This window comes from Ochotona curzoniae, unplaced genomic scaffold, assembly GCF_017591425.1.
Source record: "Ochotona curzoniae isolate NIBS_2020 unplaced genomic scaffold, NIBS_Ocur_1.0 scaffold_4701, whole genome shotgun sequence".
NCBI classification, from domain to species: Eukaryota; Metazoa; Chordata; class Mammalia; order Lagomorpha; family Ochotonidae; genus Ochotona; species Ochotona curzoniae.
The window spans coordinates 65012773-65026814 of record NW_024467122.1 but is presented as its reverse complement, the minus strand read 5'-3'; the positions used below and the strand labels follow the sequence as shown (position 1 = coordinate 65026814).

The 14042-nt window shown below is 38.2% G+C and overlaps 1 protein-coding gene across 3 annotated transcripts in view; it reads left to right on the top strand.

Moving 5' to 3' along the window:
* Positions 1-10125, top strand: part of RORA (RAR related orphan receptor A) — a 710565-nt gene extending 700440 nt beyond the window's left edge. For all 3 annotated transcript variants that reach the window (XM_040968720.1, XM_040968722.1, XM_040968723.1), the window contains one exon: positions 784-10125. In XM_040968720.1, coding sequence (XP_040824654.1) covers positions 784-948 — 165 coding nt within the window. In that variant the 3' untranslated portion in view covers positions 949-10125. The remainder of the gene's footprint in view (positions 1-783) is intronic.
* The last annotated feature ends 3917 nt before the right edge of the window (positions 10126-14042 follow it).

Here is a 14042-nt window from a genome sequence, read left to right as displayed (position 1 = left end):
AGGGAGAGGAGCATCCCTAGCTTTGCTGTCTTCTGGCCCAATGCAGAATACCACTAGGGCCTTTCGGAGTTGATCAGCGTTCATTCTGCATAGAGGACATGGGGGATGCCATCATCTCTGTGAGCCTGTCACTACCTGTCTCCATCACTCACCCCTCTTCTTTCCATGAATGGCAGAGGGTCAGATGAGGAAGCGTCAGGCAGTAGCCATCTTAGAAGAGCAGGAGGCAGCAGGAGTCTTGAGTTCTTGACTCTGCACTGGCCACTTGGATCCTGCGCTTCTCAACACTTTTGGTGTTCTTAAGTTATTCAACTTCAGAATGACACCAAGGACTGGCTTATTGAGCATAATGGTCACCAGTTAGAACCATTTTATTTCCTTCTTTTTATGACTGGAATATTCCATAGAGTAGATATACCAGCTTCTTTACCCTTTCTACTTTCAGTGGGCATCTGGTGTTGTTTCCAAGTCTTAGCTGTTGTAGACTGTGCTGATAATGGGGGAAGCGGTAGGAAGGAGGGAGAAATCCCTATATCTACAAAACTGTATCATGGAAAACAACAACAATAAAAAAAATAAGCAATTTGAAAAAAAAAATCATATGTGGTACAGGCCTGGTGTTTAAGACACGTTTATCTCATCAGTAATTCTTACCAATCCCCTAGCCCTTGGTCCTTACGTAGTCTCAATTGTCTTTCGTAACTAATGACAGTGCGGCCTCCTCAAGTTGTTTATTCTCATTCTTGTTGTCTCCTGACATCATGTCCTATCTTCCGCTTACAGCTAATATGCAAGGTGTCTACATTAAGAGCCTTATGTGGACGACATACAGAAAAGCTAATGGCATTCAAAGCAATATACCCAGACATTGTGCGACTTCATTTTCCTCCATTATACAAGGAATTGTTCACTTCAGAATTTGAGCCAGCAATGCAGATTGATGGGTAAATGTATCACCTAAGCACTTCTAGAATGTCTGAAGTACAAACCTGAACACAAACAAACAAAATTAACCGAGACACTTTCTATGGCCCTGCAACAGCCCTGGAGCGCCAACACACTGCACATCTTTTGGTGATCGGGGGTCAGGCAAAGGAGGGGAAACAATGAAAACAAATAAAAGTTGAACTTGTTTTTCTCATGCATATGATTTCCATTATGCCTACAGATATGGACCCTTTTTCTGTCTAGACTTCTTAACCCTGATGGTTGACCCCTGCCGACAGCAGCAGGAGGGTACTAAAGTCGGATGATTTCCTTGTCTTTGAGCTCACTGCCCAGACAGAGACTTTCTGAAGAGTCACCCGTCTGTCAGTGACAAGAGAGAGTCCAGCAATAATCGGTGACTGGTGTGCATAGCGGAGGTTGCGGCATTACTTTGCACAACTTGCTCTTTGTTTCATGAAGGAAGTTTTTGTTATTATTTTTTTCCCCACCGATTATTGCCAGTCAGCAGGATGGCATGAAAAGGGTCCATGGCACTAGCAACAATAGCATTATAATATATTACAGGGAAATGGGCATGAAGACTATATATAGCTCAAAGAGATATTGTTTATATATTGTTTTAATTAATATAAAAATGTAGTTACTGGTGTAGCTTTTCCTGTTGAATTGATAAGGCACTTTCATTTTGCACCTTTTCCTTTAAATTAAATGCTAGCGTGTTCACTGTTGTGTCGCATGTGCACCAGAAACACAAGTTAAACTGAGAAGGCTCGGAAGGTACGGCGGGAGGGATTTATGCTGCTGTTTACAGAATTACTTTTAAAAGTCTGGCTGGTCATATCTAGAAATCGCCATGTTGGCTTTTGTTTTTTCCCCACCTGTAAATTTGAACTCTTCCCCTACATGGTACCATACTTTTGAAGGGGGCACTTTCAGGAGAGATGTGTTTATGCTTCATACAAAGTTAAACGATTGCTTGGTGCTGGGGTCTTAGAGCCTCACATAAATGGGTTGTTTCTTGTTTGTTTGTCTTTGTTTTTAAAATTTTAAATGCCACGTTCCAGAAGCAGTAGAGGGAAAGGCTTGTTTTATACAATTCAGTGGCTATTAAGGACACAGCCTCAAATTAGAATTCTCAACACTTTGAGCTCAGTAAGCAGAATATGTATTGGAAGCCAGCATTTGTTCCAAGAAGAACCCAAAGATTCTCTGTGGAGTGACTGGACACTCCCTGTCTGAGGACGTGAGGCATTTTTGTGAATGCTCATATTCTCGGGATCATCGAGAAACCTTACGAATGATCTCAGAGGGAGCTAGACCCCAGACGAGCTGTTTCTGACTGCTACTGTTGTCAAAGATTGCTCTCCATCTTGGATAGACAGTGAATGGGGAGGAAGGGAGGAAGGCATACAATATTGCTCCAGTTTCTTATTTAAATATTGGGTATTTCCCTTAAAGTGAAGTGGAGGCTAACCATTGACTTGTATGTATCTTCATTGGAAAACTGTGGACTCTAATTTATTCTATTAATTATGTAGAAGTTTTCCGGGCTTGTGTTCTGGGGAGAAACATTGCTTTGTGTTGTTGTTTACTTTTGTGTGTTTGGGGGCAAGAGGCAGGAACAGCCTGATCCACATGTGTGCTTATTTGTAAAAACAAGGGACTTTGGGGGAACACAGGCTTTTTGAAGATGATTGCAGTCACCTTCAGGGTGGGATTCCACTACTGGTCTGACATCAGAGAGCTTGCTTCTTACTGGGAAGGGCATCTTGCCCAGGCGATCCTTTATATTGAAGAAAGGGCTTCCTCTCCCATAAGGGCCCTTCCAGAATTGTCCACAGGAATCTGTGACTTCCCAGAGCATCTCACTCTGCTTTCATCTCCACCTACTTTCTGGCTTGTTTCCTTGAGGGACTTGGGAAAGGGCAAGCAATTACACAGACGTGTGTATGAAGCTTAAAAGGGGTACACAAACTTTTTTTTTTTTTCAAAAATATAGTATGGGTTTAATCCTAAAGAGAAAACGTGAGTAATATTTACTTAAAATTCTTAAAGGCATATAAAATTTTGTGTGTTTGTATAGAGAGTTTATCTGTCAGCATATAGTATTTATATTTGGGCAAGAAAGGTTAAATCAGTTTTTTTTTTTAATTTAATTAAGCATAGTTTTCCTTTAAAGATCAATAGTATTTATACTCAGAAAAGAGTCCCAAGTTTAGTTGGGTTATTTATTTGTCCACTTTTTCTCCTGTTGTCTCTCCTTTGGGGGAAGACAATAGGTTGTTTTTATTTTATGTTTTATTCCTTTGGTCATTCAGCTTCACTAAATTTGGGGGTGGTTTTATTAAAGTTTATTACCTTCTTTTTAACCAAAGCTTTCTGAATATGACCAGCCTCAGGTGCTAGTGCATTAAAGAGCAACTAAACCCAATGTCACTGTCCACTCATGAAACCAGAGGAGCTAACTGAACTTCTCTAAGGGTGAGAGAGAACATCTGAGGAACTTATAAAGTCCTTTTCCTGGAAAGGATTTTGCATGGACCTAATGAAAAACAAACAAAACCAGTGAGGCTCTTATCTCAAGAACAGTCATGCCATAGTGACTTTGCTGTGATGGCAACTCAAGGTAGAGCAACATGATACTGCCTCTATAGATCTGAAAGAAAAGCAGGTGGACTTCAAGAGGAACTGAAGCGTAGAGACAGAGATGTACTCAGTGAGGCAAGGGAATAATTGACTATTATTTGGATCCAAGCTGGGATCTGAAGTTAAAAACTAAAGTTCAGTTGAACAGCAAAAATTGGGAGTTCCGAAAAAGATGTTAAAGAAAAAAAAGTTTGCAATTTTAGTTTGTTACTATGAAAACACCTGTGTGATGACGCAAAAATAATTAGTGGTACCAGAACAAGCATTCTCAATAGTTCTTGGACTCAAATGATCATCAACCCAGCTGCTAGAATGCCTCTCTACAATTTTTTTCTCTTATAGAGTAATAAGGCTTTTTGTACAAAGCCCCAATAACCTTCTATTGTAATGGTATCCAGGCGGTTGTATTATTTTGTGAGAAAAACTGGCCTTGGTCACAAAGAAAACAAAAGTGCAGATGAAAGTGCTTTTTGGACAGTTTACAAATTGTGTTAAAACTATGGTTTTTTTTTTTTTTAAGTGTACTGCATCCTAATTTGTGTTAAAGCTATGGATTTTTTAAAAAAGTCTTCAGCATCCTGATTCACCCTACCTAAGTTAAGGAAAACATTTAAGACACTGCTTTTATGTATGGTGGAGATACTAGATGTCTGTGAGTGTATGGGATTAGCTTAAGGGTCATGTGAGGAAGGAGAGTGAGTGTCCTTATGAGTTTGAGTGTGTGATGTGTGTGTGTGTGTGTGTGTGTGTGTGTGTGTGTGTGTGTGACCGCTTCTAGGCTACTAAGTGTCAATGGAAAAGAAAATGTATTCAAAATACTTAAATCAAAACTAGAAGATGGGGGAAAAAAGATTTATTCTATACAAAGCCTTGTCTGGACCACTTTAGAGAGACTTCTATTTTTTTAACCCTTCTATAAATATTTGATGGCACTTGAAATATTCCTGCAATAAAATGTGATTTGTGTAAAGAAAAAAAAAGATTTTGTAATGTGAAACAAAGAAAGAAAGTAATGTAATTTTCTAAAAAAAAAATACAAACAAACAAACTTTGTATTATTTTCTTGATGGAATTTGTCTATCTGTCTTTGGAAAACTTTTTATTTCATTGAATGTGCCATAGTAGAAGTACGTGTTTTTAGTTTTAGACTAAGGAATAGCTAGTCGTTTGTGTTCCGACATTCCAAAATGCAAAACAACCTAGTAGAATCCTTCATGAAGAGGTTTCAGTAGTACGTAAGCTTCTCATTGTTGCTTTTTTGCACATGTTCCTCATTCCTCTCTAGTGCAATATGTACATAGAGCACTTGCGGGTGTACCTTGATCCCTCAGGGAAAAATACATATTTGTACAGTTTTTTTGGTTTTTTGTTTTTTTGGGGGGTTTTTTGCGCCTTTTGTTTTTGGCTAAGGAATGTCGATCGAATCACTTGTTGTTGTTGAGGGGCAGCCAGATAATACTCCTAAAGCCACTGTTTCAAACATTGATTGTTTAAATCATGTGTCCTTCCAATGCTATTATTTTAAGATAATAATAAAAAGTTATTTTCTGACAGTTCTTTGTGCTGATTGGTGAAAGAGAAGGGTAAATAAGCACCTTATGATTGACTTACTGTGAATGACAATCCATCTTGGTAACGATAAAAGCCCTTTCATTTGGGAGTTGGGATTAAGAGTCAGAAAAAGATGTGCTCAGGGATCTCCTAAAACTCTTAAAAACAGGGTGGCCAGTACTACTGGGACAAATTGTGTTTTTTTACTCTCATTAACAATGATAATAATATTATCCCTCGAAAGCACAAGTGAACTGTATAGAACTCTGTGTGTGTATGTGTGTGTGTGTGTGTGTAAACTCTTCACTATTATCTCATTTTGTTGCATTTAAAAAACTTAATGTGCCCTTCTGTCTTGTGTGCTTCAATACACTAACTCCTTCCAAAGCAGTGCAGAGTTGTGCTGGTGTGTTCCAAAGATTACAGGAAACATCACAGCAAAGAGCCACGTTCCAAGGCAGCCCTCGCTCATTCCCTTTGCCATTTCTCAAGTAATTAAAGTGTTCATGATAAACACATAACAACACAGGCTGAGAATTGTTTCAAATTCTACCTACTTATAAATATTTTAAAAACCAGTGATGAGAAACCTGCCCTAGGAAGTGGGGAAAAGATAAAACATGCCTTTTGCAAACATTACTGTCTTTTTCACTACGCCCTCCTCAAAAAGCAAACCAAAAGCACCATTACGTAAAACCATCCTTCCTTCCATATTTGCGCTTTTATTTCTTGATGAACTGAGATGAGGGCTAAAATTTAAAGCCAAAACAAAACCTGCCTGTGTGAAAGCAGCTAGGGCCAGCTCTTAGGCTTGCACGTGACACTACTAAAGTATAGTTTTGTTCTCCTAGTCCTGTACGTTACCTTCCAGAAAGTCTGACTCGACTTCACTGTTGGCTGAGTCTTCCAGAACCCATCTTCAGAGTAAGATTTACATATTTCTTATCTTAGAGAAGTATAAATTTGGAAAAATTAATGATAAACTTTGTTTTATTGTTTCAGATAAGGAAAAGCGTAGAAATCTTTCCCCCTTCCCCACAAGTACATGAGGGTACTTTGAAGAGGTCGTGAAAAATGGAACTAAAATTTGAGTTGATTTTGGTGCAAAAAGGTTTTTGAAATCCATGTATAGTTTTTGCATAATATGTGTTTTCCATATATATAATGAAAAACATTTTGGCATCAATAATTTCTGTGCAAATTCATACTTTTAATTTCATTCTCCAAAAAAATTAAAAGATTCTCTTACATAAGTATATACACATACACATGTTATTTACATTATTTCATGTTATGACATGCAACTGCTATGTCTTCCTTATAAAATTATGATACAGAACCCTATAAAAACAACTTTTTATTACAGATCTGTGTGCCCGGAAATGTAATTGCATCAGCAGATCTCCAATTGATTTCTTTTGGTCTGTAATGCAGGTCCTCATTCCATCTCTGAACACTGTTAACATGAGGAGATCCCACCACATTGCATCCGATACCTTTGCACTGCTGCTCATTTGAAAGAGATGAGGAGGTTGACTAGCAGTGTCTCCACAGAGCAATTCATTTCATTTCTGGGTCTGCTTGCTTGTTTATCTGTGTGAGTGAATGAGATCATTTTGGCCAGGCTCTCAGAATAACACAAAAAAGATACTCCAGAAGCCTGGCTTCAGATCAAGGAAGCAGGGTAAACGAGGGCATCTCCATGTCCAGTCAGACCCTCGGAACTTAACAGCAATAAGTACATCCCATCATTTATTGATTTATTAAGGAGTGAGAATATTCAGCCATGCAACATGGAGTCTTGTGTAGAGAGAGTGTATAGGAGTATTTCAAATAGAGGCTGAGGGAATCCACGCTTGCCACTTACTTGAAGCGTGCTTTGCCACAGTAGCACCTCACCTTTTCTTCTGCTAAGAACTAATGACAGGTAGCTTGCTTAGACATGCTGCCCATGCCGTTACGTCCTTTTCTAGGGGCTAGGAATTCTCTCCCGTGTACATGTGTGATTCCTTTTTCACTCATTATTTAATGTGGATGAGTACTATTTCTAGGAATATGATTATCATTGAACAGACTGCATATGTAAATGCAGATCATTCTGGAGCAATATAGTGAAAACGATTTCACAAAAAAAACAATCCGTATGTACTGTACACATTTTCCTGAATCCAAAATTCTTTTCTTATCCACAACGGTCTGAAATCTCATGATCAAACAGTGGTAACATTTTTGAACATTAGGACATTAGCTGGCTGCTTCTTTAAATGTACCTGTATCGTCTGCCTGCTCCTTTTCTGGAGATGTGTTTTGTATTGGATGTTTGGGCCGATGGGAGGCTTCAAGCTACAACATATTTTCCCAGTTTAAATATATTTAACATATGACAAACCCCAGACAAGGCTTTTATTATGTATAAAGAACTGCAGTGTTAGGTGGTTTATTTGCAAACCGTTTTCAATGTTGTCCATTTTTATGGCACCTTTAACAATATTGTTTCCAAAGTACAAAAAAAAAATAGGTTAAATAATCTAGCCATAACTGAATGTCAAGCAATAAAACAAATGATTTTTGTGTATAGACTTAAACAAAATACCAATTTTAGACATCTGCATGTAAATGCAATCTCTTGTTTACTGCTTTCTTCAACTTGAGCAATTGATTCCTTATTTACTATTAACTTAAGAACTTGTAATGGCCTGTAAACATTTTCTCTCTTACTCTTCTTTCAAATTTACCTTCATCCCTGCTTTTGAGTCATAATATTTAATGTTGTTCTGCACATCTCTATACAGTTAACTTTTTGGCTTTCATCCTGTATAGATAAGAAAATGTTATATTATAAACAGCCTACTCAGTGCAAATATTTATCTGTTTATCAAATCCACAATATGCTGTATAATACTGGTTTTACTATATAATCTATTTTAGACATAGCTGTTTAGAACTAGAGTGTGCTATTTTTGTGTTTTTCTGATGTGTGGTGCTAGATAAGTTACTTTTGTGAACAACAACAACAAAAAAACCCTTTTATTCCTAGACAATACCACCTTTGGGTCTTGTTAATTTCACTGAGTTTAACTATATATTTGTATATATATACATATACATATATATATATATATCTACCTGTACCCAACTGGCAGCTGTATCAGAGTGCTGGATTTGGGACATGCTTTTCTCTTTAAATACATAATATCATATAAATTATTCTAGAGTATATTTAATTAGGATAAAACTACTTCCTTAGTATAGACATTTGACATCCGAAGGTTCAATTTGTTTATAAACCTGGATATATGAAGACGTATCAGCATTTCTCTTTGCTGCTTGGCTTTATAACTGCTTTTGTGATTCCTAAACTGAAAAATAATTTTTGCCAGGCCTTCAAGATCCTCAAGAAGACACTCCTGACTGAGTCATGTTTTTTTTTTCTTACTAAGGAATTTTGGTTTTGTCACCTGACAGTGTTGCATACTTAACTATGGTTTTTTAAAAAAGCATTTACACGAGCCATGGTGGCTTGATGGCAAAGAAACGTAGTCTCTCACCATCTGAGTCACGAGAAGAGTGGAGCCAGCTCTGGCACAACATGGGCCATGATGCACATGTGACAAGGGATGTGTGTTTCTATGTGACTTCATCCAGTTCTGTGAACTGAGTGAAGGGACCTTCCTTTTTAAAAGCACCTAACAATGAGCTCTGATAACTATTTCACTTATACTCCCCAAATCTATTGGCTCTGCTAAAAATCAAAGTAATCAAATATCTAACTAAGGATGTAGTTAACCTTATTAAATATTGATTAGAATTGTTCTGTAATATTACTGAATTTGTAAGATCTTTAGCAAAGATTTTTGAGCAATTTATAAATATAGAGCAAATGTTTCTGTTTACTGCACTTTTTATAATTGAAGGTGATACATTCTCAAGCCATGATCACTGGCTTCCATGCATTGCATATTTACCCACAATTCTAGACATTTTCCATTTTTATGGAAGAGTTTTTTTCTGTTACCTTAATTATAAATGCAATTGTGTGGTTAATGAGAGCTAATGTTAATAGTTAACCTTATAACATGAATTGGCTACGGTTCAGAGGGAAGTCTCAATAACAATCACATCATTCCTTTACTGTCTCACTTGGAAAGAGATTGAAACCATTTTTTTTTTCCAAGCATGATTTAAACATCCCAAGATTCCCCAGGTTAGACATGGCATCTCTGCACCTGCACATTGGCCAGCACATGTCAGCGTCTGATAACTATTAAATGACAACAAATGTGCCCAATTTGAACTTTTTTCCTGGGTTATTTTGGTAAATAAAGTACGCCAAGCCTTAGGGTTAACATTTTCTTCTACAACTGAGTATTAAAATGGCATTTTAAAAGATCACATGAAATGCTAACTACTTGTGTGTAGGTCTTCAGGATTAAGCACACAAATTTCACAAAACTCTGTGAGTAACAGACTCAGCCTTCTGTAAATATACATACAAGTTTGGAAACAGTAATACTGTCCCTATAAATATTTGCCGTCTGTTTGGTGTACAGTATGTAAAAACTCCTTTTCTGCCACACTAAAAATCCAAGCCATTTATGGGAATCCTAAAAATAGTATTGATCTAATAAACCTTTGCTAATGATCTTTATTTACAGGATCATCCAAACTTATCACTTATATTGGGTTTTCTTTTCATTTCACTCTGACAGTAGTCTGCTTATTTCCAGCTGTTTATTTTATTAAGTCCTGGATTTAAAAAAAAAAGATATTTTGATTCATTTTGTAAATACAAGCTGTAAAGAGAGATTTAATGTTGTCTTTTAAATACTCTGATTTTCATTCTAATATGAATGTTGTTATATTGTACTTAGAAACTGTACCTTTAATATTACATTACCTTTATTAAAGTGCATTGAACACATCAATTTTAGATGTGCTTTATGTACTGTTATCCTATAATAAAACTTCAGCTTCTAATGGAACATTTGCCTTGGTTTTCTTCCTTTTTGCTTGTTTACTGAGTTGCATTGTCATAATTTTCTAGCTTACATCTTGTCTCTAATGAATGGTCCAGTATAAACTTTATAGTTCAAGTGTGCTGCACAGACCCATAGCAACAGCACCACCTGTGACCTTTCTGGAAATGCAGAAACCCAAACATCACTCCCTACCTGGTCAATCAGCACTTTCCTAAGATCCCACTGGATCAGTATACCTGTGAAGAAGCTGGAGGACCACTGGTTTGTGCTATAGGACATTTTAAAAAATTCACTTCCATTTTATATGGGAAAAATGTATATAAAGATGAAGCTTCCTTGTTGATCAAAGTACTGAATCATAAGGAAATGTCCATTGATGGGTAGTTGCAGTTAGGAACGCACACCTTTTGTGGGGGCTTCTTCCTGTCTCAAGGGAAGACGGTGCCATGCTGGATCAGTGATGTGTTGTTCCCTGAGTGTAGGAGGAAGTCATGCATGCGTACTGCACACGGTTACCTTTGCTTGAGAAATGACTTTAATGGAATGGAAGAAATCATGCCAAAGACTACAGAATTGCAATTTCTGGCCCCCACCTCCATGCCTTTTCCTGACTGGATTACTTAGCTGATTTAAATATGTGATTCTCCCTAAGTATCACACTGTTTCAACAGTGCAGAAACCTCATCATGAATTATTTTACAAGGAATCTCTAGGACATGTAAATTTTAAAATGTTCTGAAGGCAGAATAAAGGTACCTGGGTTAGCATTTACACACACACACACAGTACAATACATGTGGTCTCTAACCTCAGTAGACATTAAAAATTTGAATTGATGTCAATTAATGGATTTTTCAACAACCTCATCGTGTTTGGAGAGGCAAGATTGGCAGCAATTTCAAAACTGGTGACCTATTGAAACCACTTCAACGAGCATCTCGGAGCATGCCCCACATGCGGGACTTGGGGTGGGTGGGAAACCGGGTGGGGCTTCTCCCTCAATATCCCACTCTACCTCAGATATATGAAGGAAACAATATGAAAATAATAGTCTTACCCACTTTCCTGTAGCCCTTGACCCTTTTTGCCCAAATTAACTATGTAATGATTGACAAAATAAAAACAATTATTACTAAAAAAAATTTAATCAGAATTAACCGAAAAAAAAAAAATTTGAATTGATCCCAAAAGTTTCTGCCCACAGCAGTACTCCCCGAATCTATGTTTATTCCCAGGCACCTTGCAGAAGTATGAGGTGACGCCTCTGTAGGATTCCCAATTCCTAATTTACCCTAGCCCCGTCCCAGCTTCTGCAGCCATTTAGGGAGTGGGCTACTGAGGGGGAGATTGATAAATCTCCCCTCTCCAGTCTCTCCCCTCAAAAAAGGAATAAAATCCTAAAAATATTTTAAGAATGAAATTTTTTCAAGCAAACCATCTTTGAACCCAGGAGAACTGCACTTCTGGCTCCCCACCACCCTATTACTGACTTAAAACAAGCCTAGATTCCCAAGAGCAAAGCCCTATTCTCTAGCAGGAACCCTCTCCCTTCCTTACACAACTGGGAGCTGCAAAAAAAAAAAAAAAAAAAAAAAAAAGTGCCAGTGATGCTGGAAAGGGATCAGAAAATATAACTAAGTTTTAAATTAATTTCTACTTGGGGAAGATACAGATTGACTACAGTATCATACAGTCACCCCTCAGCAATGCATTTCATTTCTTGCTTCTGCACCTGATGAAATGCTCATACAATACTATAAATATGAGAGTGGCATTCCTTCTGTGGAAGAGATGCTGATGTATCCATCAGTTGTTCTATACCTAATCAACTAAAATAACTTTAATAATGGCTTCAATAAAAGCTAATTTGGAGAGGGACCTCATCACAGGTCCCATACCCATTCTCTGCCTCTCAAAATGTACACTGTATTTCAAAGACAGATACAAATTTACAAACTATTCTGCTTGGAATTATCTCTGCCATTGTCAGTCAATCCCTCCTTCCTTCCCTCCTTCCCTTCCCTCCCTCCTTCCCTCCGTCCCTCATTCCCTTCCTTCCCTCCCTCATTCCCTTCCTTCCTTCCTTCCCTCCTTCCCTTCCTTCCTTCTCTCCTTCCCTCCTTCCCTCCTTCCTTCCCTCCCTCCCTCCTTCCCTTCCTTCCTTCCCTTCCTTCCTTCCCTCCTTCCCTCCCTCCCTCCCTCCCTCCTTCCCTCCTTCCCTTCCTTCCTTCCTTCCCTCCCTTCCTTAGTCCAACATTCAGGTGAACAGTTCATTCAGGGGTCTTTCAAGCTAAGCATCATGTAATTACACAACATGTATTTTAGAGGCCTGCATTGTAGCACAACAGATTAAAATGCTATTTCTAATACCAGCATCCCATCCTGGAGCACTGATTTGAGTTTCTACTGCCTTGCTTCAGATCCAGCTTCCTGCTAATGTGTTTGGGAGACAGTAAATGAGGGTCCATATACTTGGGTCTGTCACCCATGTGAGAGAGACCTCTCCTGGCCCAATCCTGGATGCTGGTAAATGAACCAGTGGATGGAAGGTGTCTCTTCTGTCTATGTCTTTCTCCCCATCACTATGCTTTTCAAAAAATGCATACACAAGAAAATATATTTTGAGTAGAGAAATTTGAAATCTTGGTCATTTTGTTCTGTCTGACAGCATATCCTAAGCCTGAGTATTTGGCTGGTTTTCAGGACCTGTGACTTTCTTTCCCTTTGAAATACCATTTTTAAAAAAGATTTATTTATGTTTATTACAAAGTCAGATATACAGAGAGGAGAGACAGGGAGGAAGATCCTCCGTCCAATGATTCATTCCCCAAGTGAGTGCAACGGCCGGTACTGAGCCGATCCAAAGCTGGGAACCAGCAGCCTCTTCCAGATCTCCCATGCGGGAACAGGGTCCCAAAGCCTTGGTCCGTCCTTGAGTGCTTTCCCAGACCACAAGCAGGGAGCTGGATGGGAAGTGGAGCTGCCGGGACCAGAACCGGTGCCCATATGGGATCCCGGTGCATTCAAGGTGAGGATGTAAGCCGCTAGGCCACACCGCCGGGCCCTAAAATACCATTTATTGCTGGAAAGTCTAATTTAAATCAAAGGCTACCCAATACTTTGAGTCAATTGCTAGATGGAACATCTTTGCTAGAGAGCTGCTCTGAATTCTCATTCTGAAAATACCTTTCCAGTGATTGTAAATCCAGGAAGCAATTCTCTGTGAAGTAGTTACCAAGTTGCCAACTTTACCATAATTAAGCAAAAAATGCCAAATTGTAATATGTAAAAGAACAAAATTCAAGCATCTTATACATTTCTCTTTCTTGATTTAGTCCAGAAGAATACACACCTAATAAAACTATAATTTCACTTACCTGGCATTTGCAACCTTGAAATTTGGTATGATGAAGCATTATAAACTCCTAGGAACTACATATCATTATAAATTCTGCCAAAACTTAAAGGGTTCTCAGTCAAATTTTGGATTGGGCAGAATGGAAAACCCACTCTTTCTTCTGCTTAACACTCCACAGTATGGTTATACCATCACTTTGGGAAATGATTTACCAATTTCTTTTAAAATTACATGTAAATTCATCACACAACTTAACAGTTCCACTCCTAGATATCTACTCCAGAGAAATAAACACAAAGACTTGAATACATATATTACTCATGATAGCCAAAAAATGGAAACCAAGTCCTCATCAAACACTGACTAGATCAGTGCATTGGGCTCATTCACACATTAGCTACTACCACTCAGCAAGATAAAGTACATGCATCAGTAACACATGTCATGGCACGGAGGATCCTAAAAACACAGGCCAAATCTACATGTAAAAGCTACATATTACATGATTTCATTTATATGAAATGTCCAGAAATGACAGATCTGTATGCAGACTGGCTGGG